We start from the raw sequence: 26,497 nt of genomic DNA, 5'->3' as shown, positions 1-26,497 counted from the left end.
CCATTTATGGAGTGGTGGGAGACTATGAAAAGAACAGGTTTGTGTTGTGGTCAGGGACTCGGGGAGAATTCGAATTCCTGGACAGCTTTCATGTCATGGTGTCCAGCGGGGCAGGGGAAATGTAAATGTGCATGTTGAGAATGTAGTTTGGAGTCGACAATACAAACTTGAGATTCATCAGCAGAGGAATGGTAGCAGTGTATTTAGCTAATTATATGACGATAGAATGGAGGACGACGTTGGGAGCTGAATATATTTAGAGTGTAAGAGGGAGAAGAGGAGGAAGAGCCAGTGGAGGGGATGGAGAAAGCAATCAGAATGGTTGAGATATTGACCAATATTGAACATGGGCAAAAGTGTCTGGCTGCCACTGAAAAGTACTTTGTCATTCATGATAATAATAATAATAGAAGCACTGTTTCTAAGAATGTGTGCTAACTATAAAGCATTACCTATATGCAGCTAACGCATCAGTAATGTATGACATATTGGAAGTAAGGAATGTATGTAAGATTCCGAGCCTCTGCCAATCACTGTGGGACTCCACATCCTACCCAAGTAGACTTGCATTTCATGGCATGAAGGAAATGGGACATGTTCCCTTTCAAATTATGTGCATGTTTATTTCCTATAATCAATCATAAAGTGACCAAGGAGTTTCAAAACTTCCTTCCTTACCCACTCCTGCCCATGCGTCTACCCCCCAGTCCTCCCCATGACTGCACTGTGGTATCTGTCGGTGATAGCATGTGCTGCCATTCCCAAGCCCTTGTTCTCCCAACTGTGTGTGGCTTCTAGCACTTAAATTAAATCTTATTTATTCACAGATGCCGATGCCATTTTATAGAACTGTAAAAAAGGAAGCACATGGCCTCTGGTAGGGGCGTACAGCTCCAACATGGCCTTCCACTGTTTTTGCAGTAGACTGTTAGGACTGCAGGCACCGTGCCTCTCGCTTACGAGTTAAGAGGAGCCCAATCTGTGGAGAAAACTTTGCAAATGTGAAAGTTACCTATAAAGCATTCTGTACCATCTGTGTGGCTTTCTTTCCACACAGCTCCTTTAACATACATATTCATGTTCAAGTGGTTAATTATGATTATTGATATCCCCATATCATTACTTGTGATAGTAACAGTGAAACTGCTACTTTGGCATTTTATTTGGTTTTAAAACCTAGGAAAACATGTGTGATCTACCTTATCATCATAAATCTATGGGGGGGGGGAAATGCAAAACTTTGAATTTTGAAATTTCAGCAGTTCCTTGGAATTGCCACTCTTGGGGGAATTTTATTTTACAGAGACAGCACCTTTGGCCACATCCTGGAGTATGCAACTATAACAGGAAGTATCTACTTCTGAGGCAGGGCCATGAAAGGGGCTCTTGGGTGGTAGAGACAGAGCTGTGCCTTGGGATGTCTCGGGATATGACAGAGTACCTTGCCTCATGAAATATTCTGCCCCTCCTCTGTGTTTCCCCCAAATAACTCAAATATGAGCTGCAGCATATCCTAGTCCTGTACCTACCTAATGGTGAGATTCAACTAGAAATGGGGGTTCTCCATCCAGGATCAACAGTTGAGGAAAGCCAACAAACTCAACAAGCGGAGCATACACCTGAGAAAATACACTTGTAGGCAGAACAGGTCTTCAGAACATGTGTTTCATAATCTCAAAAAAATTACCGGAGGCCAACACTCCATATAAAAGAATCCACTAGAGAACATAGAAATGAAAGTTTGAGTTGATAATTTTTTTTTTAAAAAATCAGTGAATGCACAGAATAGTAAAGTAGACATCACTGAAAACAAATTAGTGAATTCAAAGATAGATGAAGTTAAGGGAATCTTCTAGAATACAGCTTAAGGAGAGAAATATCTGGAAAGCATGGAGAAATGCTGAGATCTAAAAACTATATTTAGAAACTTAATCTATTTAATCCAACATCCACTTAATAGAAGTCAAGAGAGGAAGAAATACTCAAACAATATGAGATTACTCCCTAGAAATGAAGAGAAAGACATTGCATCTTTTTTTTAAATGTTTATTTTTGAGAGAGCACATGAGCAGAAGAGGGGCAGAGAGAGGGAGACAGAGGATCCCAAGCAGGCTCCACTCTGTCAGCACAGAGCCCCATGTAGGGCTCGAACTGACGAATTGTGACATCGTGACCTGAGCCAAAATCAAGGTCCAATGCTTAACCAGCTAAGCCCCCCGAGCTCCCCCAACATTGCGTCCTTTATTGAAAGAGCTCTTCAAGTGCCTAACAATGAATGCACACGTATGTATACCTTTAACTCTTTATAATCAAATTTGAGAAATAGGATTTAGAAAAATTCTGAGAGTGAAATAACAAAGTTCTCAGCAGCAACACAGAATGCAAGGAAACAATGGAGTGCTATGTGGAAAATACTAAAGAAAACTAATTTTTAAGCTATAATTGTACATTAGCCAAGCTGTCATGAAAGTGAAAGAGGAAAGTGAATTCTTTGGAGACATACAGAGCCTAGGAAGTTGACTATTGATAAATCCTCTCTTGAGGTTGTACTCCTTCAATCAGGAAATGAATCCAGGAAGAAACAGAGTGGCAAAATGTGTAATGAACAAGTAAACTCATAAAATGATGCTTAAATATTGTAAAAATTTTGTTCTTGGTAATCTGAAAGTAAAGTTGCAAATGATATCAATGTGAGGTGTGGCATAGAATGTAGCCGTGAGATTTGGCAGCAGAGAGGGGAGAGCCAGGCCACTCTTACATTGCTCAGAGTTAGGGTTTAAAAGGGTAATTAACTCTAGATACTCTTAGAATCACAAATATTTGTGTTATGGGATGTTGAAACTTACACGTATTCACCCATCAGAAAGTTGAAATTATCATTTTCAAGCAGGTAAAGAAAAAATGAAGCAAAGGCAATTCGGGGACTCCAACACAAGTCAGGAAAGGGGGAAAAGTAAATAGCTAGAAAGCCTGGTAAGTAAAAGTGAAAAAATAAATACGGTGGAGATATATCCAAATACGTCTGTAATCACAAAAAACACAAATAGGCCAACTTTACCCAGAGGCAGAAAGCCCTAGCCAAGGCAATGTGAAGGGAAAAGAAATAACGTGTTTAAATGTGAGAGAGGACAAGCCATTATTTGCATGCTCTGGTTATCATTTAGAGCATCAATGCTGTTTGAGCAGTGCTTCTCCAAAAAAGTGGAGTCCTACCCCGCACAATGCCAAATAATGAATGACTTAAATATACAAAGACAGAAGGCAAAAAAGAAAAAAAAATGTATTATGTATATAAAGACACGAAGGAAGTATTTATCGACTGCTTTACAATTAAATTTATAAATGAAAGATATTGTCAACTAAGTCCAAAGACAAGCAAAACCATGGGGAAATATATTTGCATTATAGGTAGTAAGGATTTGTACTAAAATCTATGTGATTTGCAAAAATTAGAAAGTTTGGTATTATCAGTTATTGACTGTGAGGAATATAAAATGGTACTCTCATTGTGGAGGACTATTTGACAGTCTCCACTAAAATTAAAGCCATGCATCCCTTGATGAACAAGCAAGTGTACTTTCCTGTGTCTGACTTCAGAAAGCCTGGTGATGGGGTTGCCTGGGTGGCTTGGTCGGTTAAGCGTCCAACTCTTGATCTTGGCTCAGGTTATGATCTCACAGTTCGTGAGATCAAGCCCTGCGTGGGGCTCTGCGCTGTCAGCGTGAAGCCTGCTTGGGATTCTCTCTCTCCCTCCCTCTCTCTCTGCCCCTCCTCCTGCTCATGCGCAAATGCTCTCCCTCTTTCAAAATGAATAAACATCAAAAAAGAAAGAAAAAAAAAAAAACCTGGCACCGTTGCACAGGGACACTCAAAAGAAGTTCTGTTACCTCAAACTGGTAACAGTAGTTGAGTCTTGGGAGAGGATGAGGATATGTGTTGGGGGAGCAGAGGCTGGGGTGCAGAGAGCCATTAAAGAAGGCTGTATCTGTAATGTTTAATAGTTTTAGAAGAAGGATGCATATAACCTAAAGTAATTAAAAATCAGCTTTTCAGAATCTTTAAGAGTGGAAGTTTGATTTTCAATTTTGCAGTACAGAATCAAAGGCTGTCCCACAGCAGTTACAAGAAAAAGTAGCCTGTCTTGTCATACAGGGTTCCAGGTTGAGCCCAGTGTTTATATAATCATGAATCTCTGCTATGGTGCTTCCTTGCTACAATAGGAAGAGGTTTTAGATGGAGATGAAGTTTGCATACACCCTTCACATTATGTTGATGGATTGCAGTTGGAAACTGTCTGCGTTTATCATTAGGCATATCAATTTTAAATGTTTAAATATCTGTAATTTTCTTTTGTTTAATGCTGATGTGGTTGGACTTATTATATAGCTCACCGTTTAGGATGATGAAATCTTAAAAAGTACATCAAAGGCAGATTATTCTTTCCAGTCCTGTGTTTCAGGTCTGCAGAAAATGGTAGGTTATGCACTCAAGTTTTTAACTTCATTATATAAGTGGCATTAAACCAGCCATAAAATAATTGCCAATGATAACAGCATTGTTTCACTGAGCTTTTATTCATGACTCTGAGTCATTTTTCCTCCTCAGAATGAGAAGTGTATCTTTTTGTTTGTTTTGTGTGTGTGTGTGTTTTCAACCAGGTTCTAAATACCCAACTTTTGACCATATTTTTCTTCTGCTTTGGCTTTTTTTTTTCTGTCAGTCATTATATTTTGGGGGGAAACTTCTTTAAATTTTTTTAAGGGAAGGACCAAAGCTAGCAAAGAAACAGATGTATCCCATATAAAATAGGCAATAAATCTTGTCCCACAAATTCTTTGCTCTGAACTTTCTGACAGAAACTGTCAAATATCCACTTTAATTCAGGTATAAAATGTTCGCTCCGTGTCATGGCGCCAACAGCCATGTGCCAGAATGAAGTTAGTGACCAGCCATAAAAACAGCAGCATAAGCACCTTTGAAATGGTGCAAGTCATGGTGGGTGAGAACGAGCCATATAAATCCATGGGGAATTAATCTCGGCTTTGCTACTATCCTGCTGCGCATTTACAATGCAGGAGTAGTAATACTTTTAAAAGGAGAGAGAATAAGAGAGCCGTGTGTACACCTAATGAGCTTGTGGGAGGGGAGAAGGTGGTTCATGGATCAGAAAGCAATAGCTTTTCCTCCCCCTCCGCGGAGCTCTGGAATCCCCTTGAAGAGGGCAGATCCAAGCCTGAGTTGAACATGTGGGGTGGTTCCTCAGCTTGCATCGCCTGGCTTCACAGATCATGTGAAACCAATCTCCCCGAAGCGCAATCACAAGAAATGACTTCAGCTTCATAAATCATTGTTATCATCCCACAGGAGGAGGTAATGCTATGGTTTTTCTCCAGTAAAACATTTCAAGCCTCTGGTTTCAGGAGCTTCCCCCCCCCCCCCCTTTCTGAAATCCGCTTTATGCCATTTGCACAATTAGCTTCAGGTCCCTGCCTAAAGGAGACCGTGGCACTTCTCCAATTTACCTAATATTTGACCATTTCCTCCACTCAGATTTTAAGGGAGACTTATTCCCTGCTGAGGGGCGGGAGGTGTGTGTGTGCATGCGTGTGTGTATCTTGTCTTATATTCAGAGTCCTCACACTTGCTTCCAAGCATATACTGACCCTCAGTATTTTTTCCTGTTAAGGATATTTTCTTTAACCTGTATTTTCCAAATACAGAACAGACATACTCGGTTTAAACACAGTGGAAAGAAATTTTAACTGATTTTGCAGCATAAGACATGATTTTATTTTATTTTTTTAATTTTTTAACGTTTATTTTTGAGACAGAGACAGAAAGAGCATGAATGGGGGAGGGTCAGAGAGAGAGGGAGACACAGAATCAGAAACAGGCTCCAGGCTCTGAGCTGTCAGCACAGAACCGGACGCGGGGCTCGAACTCGGACCGCGAGATCATGACCTGAGCCGAAGTTGGGTACCTAACCAACTGAGCCACCCAGGCACCCCAAGACATGATTTTAATACTTGTGGCCATCTAAAACATTTCTCTACTAAGCTACAGAAAGCAGACAACTAAAGAGTAAAGCAACAGATCATTTCCAGGTTGAATCAAAAGATAAAAATCTGCTTTAAGTACATTTGATAATGTTTTAATAGTCCTTCATAACCAAACATTTTTCTCCTAAAAGACATTACTGAAGAAACGTTGTCAGAAAATTATTTTGAAATGCTGTCATGGGTTTCTAGAAAATTATTTTATTTGAATTGGTTTCATACCCACTTTGGAAAAAAAGGCTTATTTTCCAACAATTATTTTTCAATCATTACCAATTAAATGGCAAATGATAAAGTATCTTAAAAGTATTTATTTAAAAGTTGACCTATTCTTCAACATGTTAAATGAAAAAGCAAGAAACTTAATTATATATTCAGTATGACCTCAAGTATATAAACCAGCACACGTGGCTTTGTGATTCTAAACGTACACCTACATTTATGGAAATGAATCAAAATATTAGCAGAGGCTTTTACATAAGAAAGACTTCTGCACTATTTTCGTCTTTTTTTCTTTTTTTTTTCCCTCAGATATCCACATGTTCTACAATGAGGAGTTATTTTAAAATCTGGGAGAAATTATAAAGATTTGTTAAAAGTGGGGATGGGGGGCAGGAACGGAGGATGTGGGTCCTGAGAGACCACCCCAAATTCTGTTAAACTCACCATCAGCACTTTTACCCAGCAGACTTCTAAGTGGGGTGGTCAGTTTTAAAACCAAACCCATTTCTTTGTTTCTTTTTTACTGACTCTGATAAGGATCACTTGCGCTAATAGTCCTTCTGCATAACTTCTACTGGCAGAGCAAATTAAGTGTGCTTTAATGTGGAAAATGTCTTCTACAGTGTCTTCTTGGGGAATCACAGTTCACCTAGTGTTTTCCTTTCTTGGACGTACCTCCCAAGAGACAAACTATCCCTTGCCTTCCCTGCACCTATACTCTTGGTAGCATCACAACTCTTGAAGTTAGGGTATAATTCTTGGGTACCATTTTTAGCGGACCAATTTAAATCCCCAACTATGACAAATTCTTGACTGTAAGAAAGCAAATTTGATGGATTATTTTGATACTCAGAGCAATAACAGATATCACGACAGTGAGAACTTTCTCAGTTTCAGTTTTTTAGTTGCCCTATAAATCTGGTTTCCCAAGTACACTACACCTTTGCCAGGGTTCTAAAAGAAGTCCCGTTTAAGGATGGCAATGGGTGTTCTATGATTACTTATGTACGTTCATGACTAAACACAGCAATACTTGTTTTTCTGAAGGGTTTCAATTATTTAACAAATGTTTTATGCTACAAAAAATGTAAGTGGTTTAGTATAAATAAATCTAGATGAACAAGAAATCTACTTTGTAAAGGTATGGGTACCGTGTAATATTTTATCTGAAATATGAGTATGGCTTTCTTTTTCCTCTCTGTTTTTGATTAGTTAAAACCAATCTTAATCTATTAAGATCTCTGACCATGCATAATGGCTTTTATCTGAGTTTTCATCTTTATAATGTGATTAAAATCATTCTTCACATTGTATATATTTCTGGACAATTCATAAAAATATGTGGGATTGTTACTTTATAGAAATGGCAAAATTTACGTGTGTGTGTGTGCGTAAGGTATAAATAAAGGGCTTTAGGACTTTAACGTAGGTGACTATGCCTTTCAATTTAACTTATTCATTCGAATACTTGTTTTTCCAGTTATGAATTCTTATTTCTGTAATTTTCTCGTCTATAATGATATGACAGTCTTAGAGTTCTTAAGCAGGAACATGTAAAGAATAACAGTGTGGTATAGTCAAAAAAACGATGAGTAAAGGAACAAGTTCTTTTTTGCCCCAAGTTAGTTGTATGACCTTGGGCAAGTCACTTTCCGTGTGCTCTGCTTCTGCTTCCCAATACAATTATTTTTTTCTGATTATATTAAATGATGCTAATTCTTAAAAAAGAAGCATATGAAAAATAAAAAGCCTATCAGCCAGAAAGGCAGAAATAGCAACTATAATATTTTGGTATATTACTTTCTGATATTTTTAATAGATAATTTATTTCCGTGGCATACATTGTAATATAATTTAGTCTCACTGTATTTACTACTTTATATTCTGAATTTTATCTCCATGATACCCTTTGAAAACCTGATTTGTGGGATATTTGGATCTAGTGCATTTGCATCAGGTCTTAGGGAGTTTGTTGTAGGGATAGACATGTTACTGAAGGAAAAACAGGATGCTCAACTACTCAAATGAGTCTCATGGAAGCCCAAGAAAAATTGACCAAGCAAAGGTCACTGAGCAACTTAGAACTGTTGTGGTAGTGGTTGTAATGATTGTAATAATTAACATTTACTGAGCTAATGTACCAATTGTGATGGCCGAGCCCCTTACAAATATCTCATTTAATTATTACAACAACTGTCTAATATAGGTCCTATTATTACTTTCATTTATAGGTTAGAGAACTCAGTGTTAAACAAGTTAAACTTAACTTGCCCAAGGCCAACAACTGGAAAGTAATGGAGTGATTTGAAGCTTTGGTTCCACTGTTATCCACAATGTAGAACTCATCTGATTAGTTGAAAAGGTTAAATGATCTATGTAAACCCCTTAGCATTATTACCTGAGACCCAGTACTCAGTGAATATTCTCCTCCCCCCCTCCTCCTCCTCCTCTTCCTTCTTCTTCATCTTCATCATCACCACCATGACCACCAACCTGATTATTCCAGTCAGTTGTATTGAACTGCTTCATAAGCAGTTGATCAGCCCATGGATTGACTATCCTTGGATCCCATTAGCCGTGACCGGTGGGCTGAAGGGGTCACAGTTCAGTACACTATTCCATTATCATAAAATCCAATATTTATTCGGTCCCCCATTATTTAACTTTGTTCACTTATAAACTTTGTTCACTTTGTTTACACTAGGTAATTTCTTAGGTTTATTGTAGCTGGTTCTCAGGTGTAGGGTTTCATTTTATCCAGTATACAGATGGACAAGTTGAGATACAAAGAATTAAATGATGGCCCTAAATAACAGAGATAGTCATCAGAGGCAGTTTTGGGAAACCCAAAGAACCCAATTGGTGCCAATTTTTTTTTTCCATTTGTTAATGCGGTGCTTAAAGAAATATCTGTTGAAAATCAAGTACTAAAATGCTATGAAAAAAAAAAAAAAGATGAGGCCCTGCTTTTGAAGAGCACTGCTTTAAATCAGAGAGAAAAAATGAGCATGCAGCCTGTTACCATTTTGCTCATAAACTGGCTTACAATTCAAACTAGTAGCTGCTTTTGTAGTCATTCTCATCAATTAAGGAAGCAACAAATTATTGATTTTTAAACACTTAGCTTATGGTCTTAAGTGCTAAATTTTGAATACAAATTTTAAAATATAGTCCATACCTTCCAGAAATTACATACTTTTATGCTAGTGCTAATTCCAAGATAGGACAGAGTAGTTTGGGAAAGGAGACCTTCTTTCAATATTAGCATACCTGCAATTTGTCACCAAATGGTTATTTAGAGGCTTGTGACTCTGAACCCCATTGGCTTTGAAATGTCATCAGGATTCTTGATGAAACAAAATGGGAGCAGCCCTCTTTTTTACATCTAGCTTCTTTGCAATTCCTAACATTTCCTAAATGATGATTCATTTGGTGTCTTCTCCCTGCGTGATGAGACCACAGAGTTCACTTATTCCTACATGGTCCCTGAAAGAATTCTAAAGCACTGTGGAAGGGATGAGCCTTCCCATTGGGAACGAGATGGCAGGGAGACAGGGTAAACACTATAGAAAACAGGAGTTGTGTATATTCTTTAAGTGAAAATTATATTTTATAAGCATGTTTGTTTAGAAATATTGGTGAAAAAATAACTCCAAGTAAAAACTTTTTTTTTTCAAAAGAGATGTCACTTCTGCTAATGCTGATAAGTTAAAGGTATACACAGGCTTACAGGATGAGATAAAATGGAGAATTTCAGGCCCTGTTTGAGAATACATCCACCTGACTCCCATTAATGTTAATGAGCCTCTCACTGGATCATTCTAAGTTTTACCCCCATGGTCTGTTTTGAAGCATCAAGAGTCAGGAAATTTAGAATGAAAGCTGAAATTCCATTTTGGTTGGCACTTTCTCTCTGATGTATATACTCCTATGGAAAATGTGCCATTTAGTGCAACTTCAAGATACCACCTTACTATTTGAGCATTCTAGAGGGAAATCTAGCCTGTTGGAAAGCAGCAGAGCACCCTGGGACGTATATTGGCTTATGAGTCGAGACCTAGATACAGGAGAGTCATTCCCTTTCTTATTTCACTTTCTTATTTCTGTAACATTAAATCGTTGGACTAGGTTATAGTTAGGTTATGGATTATGTGGTCTTACGAATTTTCTCAAGTAATTGCATCTGCATCCCTTGATGCCAAAAAAAATTGCTGTGTACAGATAGTTGTACAGAATTGAAGGACATCACTGGACTATACCAAAGCAGGGGAAAAAAGATCACAGACTATTAACAGCTAAATAAATGGTTGCCTTTAAGAAGAATGAGCATTTGCTTATGCTCATGAGAAGAATTCTCATGAAGAAATGAGAAGAATTCTCCTACAGTCTAGAGATTGAGTGTTGTGTCCATATGGGGAGTGGTTGAAAACTTAACCTGTGGGGGTGAAAGTCTCATCGAAGGTGAGGGAAAAAAGTTATTAGACCAAAAAAAAGTTATAAAGCTTTTACAGTGGGTTGACTTGTGAACTGTGGATAAATTTATTTCATTTAGATCCCAATTATACTCTTAGTCTGATTACCTTCTAGAGTTGTGAATGGATAAAATTTTTACTTTTTTTATAATTACTATAAAGAACAAACCAGATGCAAAATCTAATGAGCACTTAGAGTTATATTGTGACCTCTTAAACTATATTCCTCACCTACACAAATAATTATTACAGTCATCACAGAATATAAAAGAATCTTGCAATTCTTTTATTATATAACCAGGGAGATTTTTCTCATTCAAATTATTATATCAGGAAGATATTTTATGAAGTATTTTAATATGCCCACATTTTGAAATATAAAAATGGAAGTGACCTAAGATCATTAGTTATTTGTAAGCTTGATTGTATCAGGACTCACTTTTTGCAACCATTTATGAGGGAATTAAGTTCTGTTGCCATCATTGTGTATAATGAATTAACACCTCCCTACCATCTAAAATGGTACTACTTGGGGTACCCAGGTGGCTCAGTTGATTAAGCATCTGACTCTTGATTTCTGCTCAGGTCATAGTCTCACGGTTTATAAGATCAAGCCCTTCATGGGGCTCTGTGTTGGCAGTATGGAGCCTCCTTGGAATTCTCTCTCTGCTCCTCCCCTGCTCATGCTTGCTCGCTCGTGCTCTCGCTCTCTCTCTCTCTCTCTCACTCACACACACACACACACACACACACACTCCCTCAAAATAAATAAACTTAAAAAATTTTAAATAAAATGGTCCTAAATTATGTACATATGAGTTGGGGGGAACTTAGAAAATAGCTGGTCAAATCACTTCCCACATCTATAGTTCAGATGAAGAACTTGGGTTGAGAAAAGCCCCAAGTGCCCAAGTTAAGGTGATACCAATATTTAGGTTTTTTTGATGCCCATAAGAATATGCAGGTTCAGTTATAAAGGCAGCTGAAAAGGGCAGATAAAAATGATGAAAATGATGAGATCTGGAAAGTCTGACTGAACACAGGAGGATCCCCACTCAATCAGCCTGAGAGTTAGACTAAATGACTTTTAAGACTCCCTGTACCTGGGTTCTTTTGATTTTATGACTCCAAAGGACTCTTCAAAGTCTTCTGATACAGTGTCTTTTACTTAGTACTTTCATCAAAAGCCTGGGTTTTCTACTCCACTTTAGTCTTAGGTGACCTAGAAATCACATTATACCCATATACCGGGAACCTTGATAGCATGCCTCTACCCAGCGTCACACCAATTTTCCCAGAAAACCTCACAGACGGCCCCCGCTCTTCAAGTTAACCATCCAACTAGACATTTGCAAATGTAAACTCTATGACAGGCCAGAAATGATCATCCTAATTTAACCACAACCAGGAAAACTAATAAAACGGGAAGATGAGATAGGCAGATAGCATCCTTTTGGGGCAAGTATACCGAGAGGAAAAATGTAAAATATAAGATGGCCCCATAACTCAGTGGTTCCACATATGTATATTTTTCCTCTCTCAAATATTGAAAAGTCATCCCTCTTTCCAGTGTTCATGTGCTGTTGCCTCTGTTGGTGAAAGCATTCTTTTCTCCTAGAAAGTGCGTGACAGGGCAATTTTCTAAGAAATGACAAATGGCTGCCATGTTCACATCAGATGGATACCACATGAAGTGGAGTGTGGTCCCTTTGTTTCCTTGTTAGCATCACCTGGCTCCTCTATTTGGAAAGCTGTAATAAAAACAGCTTCTTTACTGTGCGTCCTGTTGGTTTATACCAACCATGTCAGGTCCATAAACCATGGTATATTAAAGTGTAATAGACTGTGTAAAGAATACTGGGAAGATATTCCAGCCTCTATCCCTTTCCCTCATTCCACTCTTTACTACCTCCCAGATGGGTATCCATAAATATGACTTAATTATCTTTGGCATAAAACCCACACTTTCTTTGAAGAGTGATGTCCTTCTTCAGCTACTCTCAGTGCATGAATACCACCCTCTTGAGGATAAAACCTTGAATATTTTGGTACATTTAGGTGACAAGTGTTCATAGTCCGAATATTTTCTGGAAGTGTCATTTTATTTGTAAAAACTCTACATTTTTCATAATCACTCTATTTGAACATTTTAGTCCAATACAGACAAAACTCAGGGTCAATGTTATTTGTATCTATGATCTGTCATTCTATATAACGTATTGATCTAACATAGGATATACCAGGATGAAAGTCAGTACTCTCTCACTCTTTGATTCTCTTATACTCTCTTCTATCTTGTTGAAAACAGAAAATGAATATTATAAATAGCTGTGCCAGGAAATGGACTCTGATTCCCCATTGGGGAAATAATAAGGGACTGTGTTCCACTAGTGTGGGCCCCTTGCTTTCAGTTGATTCATCTGTCAGAGAGATGGAGTGCCTACCAGTTGTTAAAGTTGAGAGAAGTGGATTCTGAAATTCCATTGTGAGATAGATTTTGGTTCCTGCCCTGAAACACGGAGTCTAGTAGGAAAAGCAGACTGCCAGCAAATGGTGTCAGTACTGTGCCCCACATATGTGAACACAGTGTTGTTGGGCTGCACAGAAAGAACAGGTCACCAGTTGATAAAGGCCCCCGTGGAGGTCTTCATGAAAGGAGTAACTTTAAAGCTCGGTTTTTGAAGGAAGACAAGACATTTACAGCGGGGGTGTTTGGGAAGGAGAAGGCAGGGAGGAGGAGGGATTCAAAGCAGGAGAAACAGTGTTCCTAAAGCTAAAGGTACAAGAAAACAGGTTGAGTGGCAGGAACAGCACAGAGTCGTACGAGACAGGAGTATGGGGCACGTAGTGGGAAGTAGCAGGAGCCAGGTTGCGAAGGGCTTACTGTGCAGTGTGAGTGTACTTCACCCTGTACAGAGAGGAAGCTCATGAACACATAAGCACAGGAGTGGCATGATCCAGTTTGCCTTTTAAGTTGGTAACTTGGGTGCAGTGCAGAGACCTGGGTTTCCTGTGCAATGAAAGGAACCCGTTGTAGATCATAGACCCTAGAGGTTAAAGAAGGAATCTTTGCTCTCAGAAAATTACCTTGATAAGTAGACCCCCTGCATCATTATCTTTCCTTTAGTATATGAGAAGTGATTCAGTTTAATCAGGTCAGAGATTGATAAGTCAGTTATCATTAAGTAGAAAAATCATAAGCCCCTCACACCTATCACTTTGACTCCCAGGTATTTGCAAATTATACATCAGTTTCTGTCTTCTTTTTTTCCCCCCCCTTAGGATAAAAAAAAAAAAAAGGGCTGAAACAGCAAATTAAATGACTGACACAGGGAACACCCTCCTGTAGACAAGCCTTGCTTAGGCACCTTGATAAGGATGTCAGCTTTGTAAGTAAAATGGGAAAAATAGTGAGGTTCTGGGCAGAGCACACCTGATGTAACTTGAAAATGATCACAAGCAAAATTACCCTCTATTGAGAGTATTGTTGACCGCCGTAAGAAAGAAAGGAACGTTTGCTTGAAATTTTGCAGTACTCTTTCCATAGGCAGACAGCTGGAATAATGACTACTGGCATTTGCTTCTCACCAGTCAGATAATAAATGGCTGCGTTGTTGAGTGTCTCATGTGTGTTGATCCCTCACGTTCAGTACCTCCAAAGGTCACAACCACCTTGCAAGGGAGATCTTACCATTCCAGTTTTATGGGTAAGGCTCAGAGGAGTTAAGTGACTTCCCCAAGGTCTTTCGGTTAATACGTGACAGAGCACAGCCAACCTGGGCCCACCTGCTGCAGAGCCCAAGCTCTTTCCCCTATGCTCCAGCAGCATTTAACTTTGTCAAAACAGCCATCCCACTGGAAGCTTGAACCCCCAGTGGTCTCAACATGACATGGAGCCATCAGAGGTCTGGCTGCGGAGGTTCTGATTCAAGCAAGCCTTGTCCCCTTTTCACGTAGCCTTCATATGTAGGTGCAGGGAGGAGTTACCATCTTCATTTTACAGAGATGGAAGCTGAAACGTGTGACTTGTCCCAGACACTCAAGTGGCAGAGCTGGACTTTAACAATCCTGAGTTCTGCCTCACGCGGTTGGCCACAGCACTTAGGAAGTTTTGTTAATTGACATTTCCTGGACGTTGAGATAATAGTAAATAACTTCAGCCTGACATTCTTCTCTAAGCCTGTGTTTGTATTCTAAATATCAAGTTTTACGCTTAGGAAACCTAGCCTCTTTCTTTTTAAGCAATGTTTATCCAATAAGTGCATTTGTCAAGTAAAATAATTTATTGAATATATAGGCACTCTTCCCATGTTTAAGGCTCAGCAGAAGACAAGCCAGATGAAGTTGCTTCTTTCCTGGAGCTTACATTCAGTTGTCTTACCATAAATGAATGAGACAATGAATAGTCTACCAGGTAGATAGAGGCTGGGCAGAAAAGGGGTAGTGTGCGGTGGCAGAGAGAGTTGGGGGAGGGGACAGGGATGTGCCACAAGGGGTGATCTTTTATTTAGTCAAGTCAGAGAGGGTGATACCTGAGCTGAGACCTGAATACTGTAAGGAAGCCAGTCAGGCAGAGACTGTAGGCAAGGTGTCCCAGAGAGGTGTGGCAAGTGCAGACACCCCCAGTGCGCATGCTCAGTGCACTCAGGCATCGACAAGCTGGCCAGCGGGCGTGGAAAGGAATGAACTTGGCAAAGAGGAGGTGGTGTCCCAGAGGAGCCAGGGAGCTGACCTGCAGGGCTGAATGGGACGTCATGAAGATATTAGAGGTTATGTCAAGGGTGACGACAAGCCTTTGAAAGGTTTTGAGCAGAGGAGTAACTTAATAAAATTTGCGTTTTAATATCAATGATGTTGATGATGACATACTAGTAATATCTGTCATGTCATTTGTTGATCGTATTTTATGTGCTAAGCCTTCGATGTGTATTATCTCATTTATCTTTAGAACAGCTGTGTGAGGGTAGTCACTGGGGCTATTCTTATAGGACAGATGAGTTAATAACTATGCAGTTGGTCCTGAGTAACTTGACCACAGTGACACAGGTAGTACATAGCAGAGTTAGGCTTAATTAAATAGTGGCATTTTAAAATCCTTTAATACCTTTTACCTTGAAGTATCATGACATAGGCCCTAATAGATATGATGGATTTTCTTTCCTATTCACTTTACACCATTATAGTCTGTTTGTTTGTTTGTTTGTTTGTTTATATGAAATTTATTGTCAAATTGGTTTCCATACAACACCCAGTGCTCATCCCAACAGGTGCCCTCCTCAATGCCCATCACCCACTTTCCCCTCCCTCCCACACCATTGTAGTCTTCAATGAAAGGAACCTTAGGGCTTTTATGGATTACGACTTGCCTATTTTTCTAGACATTTTTAAGCTTGCTTGTTTGCTTGCTTGCTTGCTTGCTTGCTTGCTTGCTTATTTATTTATTTATTTATTTATTTAGAAACAGAGTGTGCGTGGAGGAGGGGCAGAGAGAGAGGGAGAGAAAGAATCCCAAGCAGGCTCCATGCTATCAGCACAGAGCCCAATGTGGGGCTCGATCCCATGACCCTGGGATCATGACCTGAGCTGAAATCAAGAGTCAGATACTTAACCGACAGAGCCTCCCAGGACCCCCTTCTAGACATTTTTAAAGTGAAAGAGTGCTATTATCATATATAACAGTGTTATTTTTCTGATTAGAGAAAGATCTATAAAAGCACTACCCAAAAATGAAGCCTCCTGAATAAATAGTTTCACAGAACACCATAAATTCCTAATCTCTAAATTCAGGGTTGTATCTCAGTATGATGGGTTTCCTTAGTAGTCTTAAGTAGTTTTTTCAAGACATTTAAAATCAGTATTCTGAGAAAGGAGACCGTAGGCTTCCACAGACTGCCAAAGGAGTCCCTGGGTATAGAGACAATGCATGCAAAGGTTCCGGTGATTTTATCTGGACCTGAGCAGAAGTACTGTAAATGGTACAGGGTTTCTGATGTTTGGGGAGGGGTGGGGAGAGTGCCAAATACATGGCAAAGCTCACAAAGAGGCCAGCTGTAGCTGGGGTGACTACATGTACTAATCTGGCCAGGATTGTTGCAATTTATGTTTTCATCAAGGTGTAATTATTAGTTATCACCTTCTTTCAGTCTCAGACGTGTCCTAGTGAGAATAGTAAATTATATGGCCACCATTGGCTATAGTTGTTCTCAAGAAAGTGGGGGTGGGAGATATAGCCAATTGGGAGCTATCTCCAGGACATGTGGTATGGGCCGCCAACCCCTGAATTCAGAATTATTTTGATAACGTGGTAATTAAAGTTAGAAGATTATGCAAAACATGGGATGCCTGGGTGGCTCAGTTGGCTGAGTGTCTGACTTTGGCTCAGGTCTCAGGTCATGATCTCACAGTTCATGAGTTTGAGCCCTGCATCCTGCTCTGTGCTGAGAGCTCAGAGCCTGGAGCCTGCTTCAGATTCTGTGTCTCTCTCTGCCCCTCCCCCTCTCATACTCTTTCTTTCTTTCTTTCTTTCTTTCTTTCTTTCTTTCTTTCTTTCTTTCTTTCTTTCTTTCTTTCTTTCTCCCTTCCTTCCTTCCTTCCTTCCTTCCTTCCTTCCTTCCTTCCTTCCTCTCTCTTCTCTCTCTCAAAAATAAACAAACATTAAAAAGAAAAGATTACACAAAAGATATGATGGAAGAAAGTGCTGTTTTAATAATAATTATTTCTTTCTTGCAGCCAAAAAAGAGCATAAAATGGAAGAAAGTCATTTGGAGAATGCACAGAAAAGGTAAGTGGCTCTAACTTGGCCTTAGTCCTTTCTGTGGCTAGCTGTTCCATTTTTTTTTTTTAAGTTTACTTATTGATTTTGAGAGAACACAAGCAGGGGAGGGGCAAGGAGAGAGGGAGAGAGAGAATCACAAGCAGGCTCCGCACTCAGCACAGAGCCCCAGGCGGGATTCAAACTCATGAACAAAACTGTGAGATAATGACCTGTGTCGAGATCAAGAGTTGGACACTTAACCAACTGAGCCACCCAGGCACCCCTAGCTGTTCCTTTTTATCATTGTTATTATGAAGTGCATTCTTACTGCTGTGTGACCATCACTCATCTATCTCCAGAACTTACTATCTCCATATGGAACTCTGTACCCATCAAACCATAACTGCGCACTCTCCTCCCCCACCCCAGCTCCTGTTATTCTGTTATTCCTGTTATTCTACTTCCTGTCTCTGAGACTTTGACCACTCTAGATACCTCATATAAACGAAATCAATACAGTATTTTTCATTTTATGGTATGCTTATTTTACTTAGCATAATGTCTGACTGGCCGTTCTTTTGGCCCCATTTGTTGAGGCTATGCATCCATGAGCAATAAGATTCTGTCAGGAGCTGGAGGGAAAGCACTATGACAGGACTTGGGAATATTTCTCCTCAAAGAGCACAGAACCGTTCAGAAGTGATTGGTTGACATGTGTCATACACGTCATGACACTGTCTGCCTCTCCTTTATTTCTCTGCTCCTGAACCACTTTATGGAAGTTAGGAACAGTGTGATCCTTCATAGCATTACAACTAAACTAAACCAAACACCTAAGAGGCTTATGTCTTTCCTCAGATCTGAGGCGATACTGGAAACAAGGGGCAAGTGGGGAGGAGGGACTGACCTGTACATATGAAAAGTGCCCCAGAAATTGGAAGAGATCTCCGAGGTCTTCTGTTCAACCCCTTGCCCACTGAAGGCCTCTTCTTTGCACTTCTCTCTCTTAATAGCAGAATGGAACCATCCAGTTCACCCAATAAGCATTGGCTCTGGTTCTCGATCGGAGTTTTTGTCATTTGACCAGGTTAGTCAGCTTGGGTATGCCTCCCTCTTAAAAGGGTGAGTGGGAACATACTGAAGCATTCTCATATTCAGCAGAGAGAATTGACATACATTTTGCTGGTGCCAGTTCTAAAAGGACTAGAAAATTAAATGAGGGGTAGGTTAGGAAACAGCCTATAAGGAAGACCAACTTTATAAATGTGTGAGGAGAGCAGTGCATTAAATGCAAATATACAAACTCTAGAAATGAACTATTTCCTCTTGTCTAGCCACAATTTTCAAGAGTTCTGAAATCCTACAGACGGTCTGTCTGCTCTGCTTTGACGAGCACCAACATCTTGTTCTACCTTCAATTGCCAGTAAAATTAAAATACAGATGGGGGAGCCTGGGTGACTCAGTCGGTTAAGCGTCTGACTTCGGCTCAGGTCATGATCTCATGGCTCGTGAGTTCAAGCCCCACATTGGGCTCTGTGCTAACAACTCAGAGCCTGGAGCCTGCTTCAGATTCTGTGTCCCTCTCTCGCTCTGCCCACCTGCTTATGCTCTCTCTCTCTTGCACTCTCTCTCTCAAGAATAAATAAACAAAAAATTAAAAAAAAAATTAAACTACAGATGAAAGTGAAATTAAGGCAAATCCTAAATTTTTCTAAGTGCAGACATGTTCTTGAGTCACAGTTATCATCCAAGCATGATCATCTGTGAAAACCAGAATAATCGCATGATTATGTCTTTAGATTTTTGTGCCTCTTTTTTTTTAATTAAAGAATTGCTTTATTAATACAAAACAGACAAACTATTAAGTGCTAAGAAATTTAAATATCTAAGTCATAGCAAACAGGTGGCAATTCAATATCCAGGGTCGACAGAACGCTTGAGACTGCAACAGATTAGACTCCCATGGTTGAGAGGGCATCTTTAGAGGTGAAGGGGGGGCCCAGGTGTAACAGCTTTTCAAGTTCCCTCTCCTCATCAAGGATCATGAGAGGCACTCCATTCAAGAGGAGGTATGCAATCTGGTGCTCTTCAGGCAGGTCAAAACTCTCAAAATCTAAAGGATTGAAGGGAAAGAATTTTTCTATTTCAGGATAGGTGTCATCCAAGGCTGGAACAGTGTTTTTTGCTTTGACAGTCTTCTCAGTTAACCTTTTTGGCAGAGAAGTGTGGCTGCTTCTGTTTGAGAGGTCCATCGTTCTTTACTGAATTTTCCGTAGCTCTCTTGACAGTTCTCAAAGCCTTTTTGGTAGCTTTAGGTAAGGCTGCATGAGCACCAGACATTTTGCCTACACCTGGTGTTGAAACCTGAGATCTCCCATCTAAAGTTTTGACTGGAGGGGTGCCTGGGAGGCTCAGTCCGTTGAGTGTCCAACTTCGGCTCAGGTCATGATCTTGCGGTCTGAGTTCGAGCCCGCGTTGGGCTCTGTGCTGACAGCTCAGAGCCTAGAGCCTGCTTTGGATTCTGTCTCCCTCTCTCTCTGCCTCTCTCATGCTCATGCACACTCTCTCTCTCTCTCTCTCTCTCTCTGTCTCTCTCTCTGTCAAAAATAAATAAACATTAAAAAAAAATTTAAAGTTTTGACTGGAGGCCTAGACTGCAGCTTCTGCCCATCCTTGGGAGCCACACAGGTGCCTGGGTCTCCATTTTCCTTATCAACAAAGATCAGGGTAGCCATTCTGGATCAGGACCTCTCGGTTCACTCACGTAAGAGCCAACAGCCAGACTCTTCCAAGACTCAGCCTGCAGCGGTTCCCTAGATTTTTGTGCCTCTTGGTTGGCCTCTTCCCTGTATTAAGTCTTCCCTTCCTCTGTGTGTAAGACGAATGTCTGTGTTACAGAAAATAGTCCGCATATTCAGAAGAGACTGTCAACAAGGGCACATTGGTGTCAGGCCAAACAGAAATTTGGTTTCCGGGGTGGATGTCAAATTTCTAATATTTCTTCAAGATTCTTGCTTGAAGGAAAAGGGGGCCCACCTTAGAGGGGCCGAAGCTGCTGCTGTGCATTAGCTATGCTGAGGGGGGTCATAAATTCTGGTTGTCAGCGTTTTCCGTGACTTTGTGGTGAAGGTAGCGTAGCTTTCATGTCATACATGAAATATGTTAGATCCCATCTTTAATGTAGAAACCACAGTTGTTTGGTCGCACTGTTTAAGGAGGTTGGTGGTCAGTGTTGCAATATTCGTGTGAGATTTAGTAAATTCTTATGTCTTATCCTCAAGAGAAACAATTTACTCTGAGGCTAAGGAATATTTGCTTTTCCTAAGCAGTTTCTAAAGGCACGCATGGAAAACAATAAGTGGATGTGTTCCGCTCTGGCATCATAAAACAGTTCACTTTGCTATGGGCCCTTCGATACAATCGTTGTCTGCACTCTAAAAATATTTAGTCGAATTAAAAAGATAGACCTCAGATAAGGGATCATAGCAGAGAGAAAAAGAGGGAACAGGGTGAGGTAAAAAAAGTTTTATAAAACATAACATATGATTAGAAATCGGTGTTTTAAAAATTGAAAGCTATTTTAGAGTTATCTGCTGACAGATAGAAATTTCAGAAAGCATGATTGCCCCTTTGTCCACTGGAGAAAATTCCCCTAGTTGCTAAATAGAAACAGTTTTCAGAAGGACAATGACCTAGACCTTATAACATAGTTGTAGGTTTATAAGCTAACCTTTAGCTTTCCCTTGAACAAATGGATAACACTGAAGTCCAGTAAGGTACAGCCTCAGAGCAACTTCATCTCTGTCAAAGTTGCAGAGTGCCAAATCCAGGCCATCCCCTGGGACTTTGTTTGCTTTGGTTCCTTGGAAGAAGTTCACTTGCTTTCTTAGTTTCTGAAATACACAGTGGGGTGGAAATGCTGTAAGTCAGTATTTCCTTTAGTTTTCATCCCCTTTGAGGGTTAGCAAACAAAGCCTCACAAATCCCCAGGGTGAGAGGCGGTGAGGGTACATGGTTAGCTCCAGTTTAGGTTGGAAAAAGTGAGGCTCCCAAGACCATAACAGGCTTTTCTGAAGCTCTGTCATAACTCGACAGGCAACGCTGGCCCTCTCTGAAACTGCACAAGTATTTGCAATATCTTGGTCTCACGATCTAGACTCCAGATAAAGCCAGGGGTGCTGGGGCGATCCATGAAGCACAAGGACTGGAGTTTCTGTACTCTTCACTATATCCTGCTGGAAGATAGGAAGAGAATTTGCTTCTCTGAAGACTTTCTCTTCTCTGTTAATGCACAAATAAATATGTTCCTGCATAGAAGGTGACCATGAGGAAGAGAAAAAAAAAATGACAGTGTGCTCTCCTGGAGAGTAAATATCGGGGGCAACTGTGTTTAAAGTGGTAACAGGAGGGACGCCTGGGTGGCTCAGTCGGGTTAAGCGTCCGACTTCGGCTCAGGTCACGATCTCGCGATTTGTGAGATTGAGCCCCGCATCAGGCTCTGTGCTGACAGCTCAGAGTAGAGCCTGTTTCAGATTCTGCGTCTCCTTCTCTCTCTCTGCCCCTCTCCCTCTCATGCTCTGTTTCTGTGTCTCAAAAAAATGAATAAACATTAAAAAAAAACTTTTTTTAATAAATAAAGTGGTAACAGGAAAAAGAAAGCTATTTTTATTTTTTAAATGCCTGTGTCAACGAACATGAACAACAGAAGGGTAGAGTGGAAAAAGCATTTCATTGGGAATCAAGAGACCCAAATGGTAGGCCCCACTCTGCCAATGAATGAAGTCATTCAATCTTTCCAGGTCTCGGTTTTCTCATCTCTAGAATGAGAACATCGGACAAGTTGACCTATAAGTCTCTTCCAATTCTAAAGTCCCATGGCTCTATAAGAAACGCATGGCCTGTCCCTGTGGGTTATGTAACTCTCCACAGTCAATATAATTTTCATTTTGAATGAAATAAAAGCATATGCCATAGAGCATGCATTTGGTTTTATCAGTATTGTGACTGCCACAGAGTTAGGAGTCATGTCTGGTGTGAAAGCGGACATTGCTACTTTCTTGCCTTACTGGTTTTGCTCCAAAATATGTATGTTTGGAATTATAGGAGAGTCCCTTAAGAAATTACCACAGTTATTGCCTTTCTCCACTTATGCACTTCCAGTCTTTTAATAACTGGGAGCCAAAATTCCCTGGCCAGTAGTTTTAATTTGCATTAAAAACAGATTTATTCTTTACAGAAGCACAAAGAATTTATGGGACTCGGAGCTGCAGCTCCAGCTTGGGTCTCACCTAATCATAGCCATGGAATCAATTAACAGTTCATCTGTGAAATGTGATAAAATCTTATGAGATACATATTGCCCAATAACTGAGAACGAGATGAAAGTATTCTCTGTAATAGTGACGGGGCTTCAGGGTTTTACAATTGCCGCTGAATAGAGCTCCATTAGAAGCTCAGTGTTCAGGATGGCCACAAAAAAAAAAAACAAAAAAAAACAACAACGCTGTGTCTGAACAGATGATAGAGCACTGAGTAGTAAACCTGGCCAGCCATTCCTGCTTTGATTAGTTTCCAACACCCTAGAAAAGGGGACCATTTATTTAAGTGTTCTTGCTCATGGCAAATGAGCTTGTGAGGCTTTGGGTGGGTGGGGGCTGGGAGTGGGGGACCAAGTGCAGAGCTATAAATTGCTACAAAGCTAGCGCCTCCAAGAAGGGCTGCTTGGGAGGCCCCGGCTGTCTGCTGTGCAATGAGCCTCCGTGGGGTAGGTCAGGAGATTCGTAGGGATACCTGAGAATCTACTTTGGAAAACCTCGATCCTTTTCTGACGGGATTAGAGATCATATTTTTAAGGTCAAAGATGGTTTTTCATCCAAACCCTGCTGTGCCTTCAGTTTTATCTCTTTTTATACATGGGTGGTTTGCATTCTTATATCCTATCAAGTTTTATTATGTAATCCTCTCAGAGATCATCTATTTTAAGTCTTATTTTACCCTTGACAAAACTGAGAGTCTGATGCTGAGTGATTGACCCAAAATTACGAAGCCAGAAGATGCCAGAATAAGGATAGAATAGTCTCTTGATTTTCCATGAAACACTCAACAGATTATTCCCGGTGGGCTATCTAACCAGTGCTAATGCTACAGAATCAATATGTCACCTTTATAATCCATATGATCATTAAACATAAAGCGAGGAGCTGGTAAATGATGTGGAATTGAGATGAAGACCCTGGAATTCTACATCCTCGTTTTCATACACAGAAGATGTGGCCAGGTGTATCAGGTTGGATTTCATGGAAAATCAGTTTGAACAAATAGACTTTCTGAGGCTTGGGGTAAGCCACAGTCACTATGAGGCTGGGCTTCTGTCTTAGAGAATGAATATGTGGGAAATGCCCCCAGCGTCCTTGCCCTGATGGTTTTGACACTTTCTCATCCTCTGTTTCTGCCCCCTACCTGTTGCAGTTTTGAAACAACAGTAGGATACTTTGGGATGAAGCCAAAGTCCGGTGAGAAGGAGATCACACCCAACTATGTGTTTATGGTGTGGTATGAGTTCTGCAGTGACTTCAAAACCATTTGGAAGCGGGAGAGCAAAACCATATCTAAAGAAAGGTAAGGTTCTAATGGAGTCATCAATACCCCCCTCAGGAGTTTAGGAAACTGCGGTCTCAAACCTCCCCAAGTGTGCACATTTCACACACATCAGTATTTTCTTTCAGATCAAGATTGAGGAAAGATTGTTGCCTGGGGGCTCATGGGGGAAATCCGGGGGAGGCATGCTGTCCACACAAGCAGATATGCTCCCATGATCTGATAAGTTACACTTTCTTAACCCCTTCCAATTACTAGCTAGTAAATGAAAGGGGGGCTGTGCTAATTTGCAACAGATTGCTTCTCTGTGTATTTTCACGTTGGCCCAGGCTAAATGAGGCAGCCTTGCTGTCGCAGACAGTACAGACAAATAAAAGTGAATGCTTTTCCCATTAATATACTGAACTTGCATCAAAAGGAAATCTCTGAGACTCGGGCCACACTTAACACAGTGTCGAAGCCCCACTCTGGATTTACAGCGCCACTTCTGACTCCTCGTATCCTGCTGAGGACATCAAACTGCTTGCCGCTCAAACTCGTTGCAGCCTCCTGATTTTATTAGTGGGGGGTAGAAGAAAAGCATCGCCTCTGAATATAGGGAGAAAGAGAGAGTGTGTGTTCGTTCTGCCTAGAAAGAGACTAAATTTGGCCCTGTTTATCAGGAGAAAAAAAAAAAAGCATTTCTGCTTGATCGCTGTTTTGATCAGGTTGCCACTGTTCTACAAAGGGTGTCATGCATTTAAACTTCAAAAAGGTCTTGCTTATACTACTGCAGAACAGATGTATGAGAGTGTCCTTCAAAGTGGAGTAGGAGACAGAAAAGTTCTACAAATTAAGGGAAATGGTTTATGTAATTCTAGCATCCTTATCTCACTAAACATTGAGACCTGAAGTTCCATAATTTTGTTCTTTGTAATCAAAGACAAGGCGTATGCATGATACACACACACACACACACACACACACACACACACACACACTACACTAATATTTTTCACCTTTAAAAGCTATTTTTAAAGGGATCAAGGTTTAGAGATTTTTGACACAGTCAAAAATATTTTCTCAAGGAATTTCTTCAAAAGCCTACTTTTTTCCTGAAAAAGTCAAAGACCTTTAAAAATGTTTATCAGCGTATGTCTCCACCATTACTTCTTTGAAAACACGGGAATTACAATGAATATATCCATTGTGTAGATAAACTGATGCAAAGCAATTGTTGTGACGTTCTTAAGAAAGTAGATAATGAATAATAATGTGGAGAAAAAGAACCCTAAAAATCTCGGCACCCAACTTCTTGCTCTCACCCGGCAGTTGCTTATTTAGCCTTTTCAGCTAATAAGCTGCTGTGGAACAAGTTTTGTTGTGTGAGCTGAGCTCCTATCCTTCTAACAGGGCATCAGCTGGCCATCAGCTCTCCACACCCACACCTGAAAGCCAGACATTCCAGAGGTGGGTTCTGAATAGACACACTTTGCTTAAGATCCTTCCATCACAGATTTTAAGCGTAATCCTTAGTAAATTTGCCCTTATGGTTGGAGCCCTAAAAAAAAATGCCCCCCCAAAACCAGATAGGGTAATTAATTGCTTTTTATCTTAATAATCTTGGGTTGAGATATTGAACTATAGTCCAAATTAAGGAGACTTTCCCTATCATAGAAGTTAGAGCAAACTAATTGTGAGTCTGAAGGGGAAGTGGTCTCCAGCCATCCTTCAAAGTGTCCCTTTCTCCTAGCCACCAGCATTTCCAGCACGGCTTCCTGGGTGCAGCTGGTGAATTGCCTACTTCACACTCTGTAAACCAACCCCTTGAAAGGGTCATGACTTCACAGGACCCTTCTCAGGTCTCCTCATTTAGCAATTTCAGGGGTCTCTTCATTCCAGCCGAGCTTTTGTGAGATGGATCACCAAGGTTGCCAACCTCGAAAAACATCTCTGAAGCTAATGACAGCTGATAAAATATTTTTGGAAGTGGTTTGTTTACAGAAATCTATTTGTTAGGAAATGCTAGCGCATTATGTATATGACTGTTCATCCGGTTAAACAAACTGATTAATATCCAGGGTTTCTTTGTGATGTGAGGATTTTTTTTTGATTGTCCTCTATCTGCTAAGCTGTTGGAATCACATATTCATTGAGCTAAAATAACCAAATTAACTTGAATTCTTCTATTATAATTACATGAGAAACAATATGATTGTTTTGACACCCATTGAATCATGCTCAATATTATTTTTTATTAGTCTTTGCCAAGAAGTCCCAACAACACTAAATGTCAGGATACAGTAATATAACATGAAAATGAAATTCAAAACCAAATGAAATCCTGATAGCTTGGAATTATTAGGAAAAAAAAAACTATAGTGTGGGACTCCATCAAAAGAAATTTTGCCTATTG

At 40.2% G+C, this 26,497-nt stretch overlaps 1 protein-coding gene and 1 pseudogene across 5 annotated transcripts in view; one reads left to right on the top strand and one right to left on the bottom strand.

Moving 5' to 3' along the window:
• The window catches only part of FMN1 (formin 1), a 428,640-nt gene that overhangs the window by 365,799 nt on the left and 36,344 nt on the right, over positions 1-26,497 (top strand). For all 5 annotated transcript variants that reach the window (XM_053224212.1, XM_053224213.1, XM_027066879.2 and 2 more), the window contains 2 exons: positions 17,480-17,531; positions 23,974-24,123. In XM_053224212.1, the coding sequence (XP_053080187.1) occupies positions 17,480-17,531; positions 23,974-24,123 (202 nt within the window). The remainder of the gene's footprint in view (positions 1-17,479; positions 17,532-23,973; positions 24,124-26,497) is intronic.
• Positions 19,383-20,361, bottom strand: LOC106969888 (securin-like; annotated as a pseudogene).

Source organism: Acinonyx jubatus, chromosome B3 (assembly GCF_027475565.1).
Source record: "Acinonyx jubatus isolate Ajub_Pintada_27869175 chromosome B3, VMU_Ajub_asm_v1.0, whole genome shotgun sequence".
Taxonomy (NCBI): Eukaryota; Metazoa; Chordata; class Mammalia; order Carnivora; family Felidae; genus Acinonyx; species Acinonyx jubatus.
The sequence above is the reverse complement of the archived record's forward strand: the minus strand, read 5'-3'. Positions and strand labels throughout refer to the sequence as shown.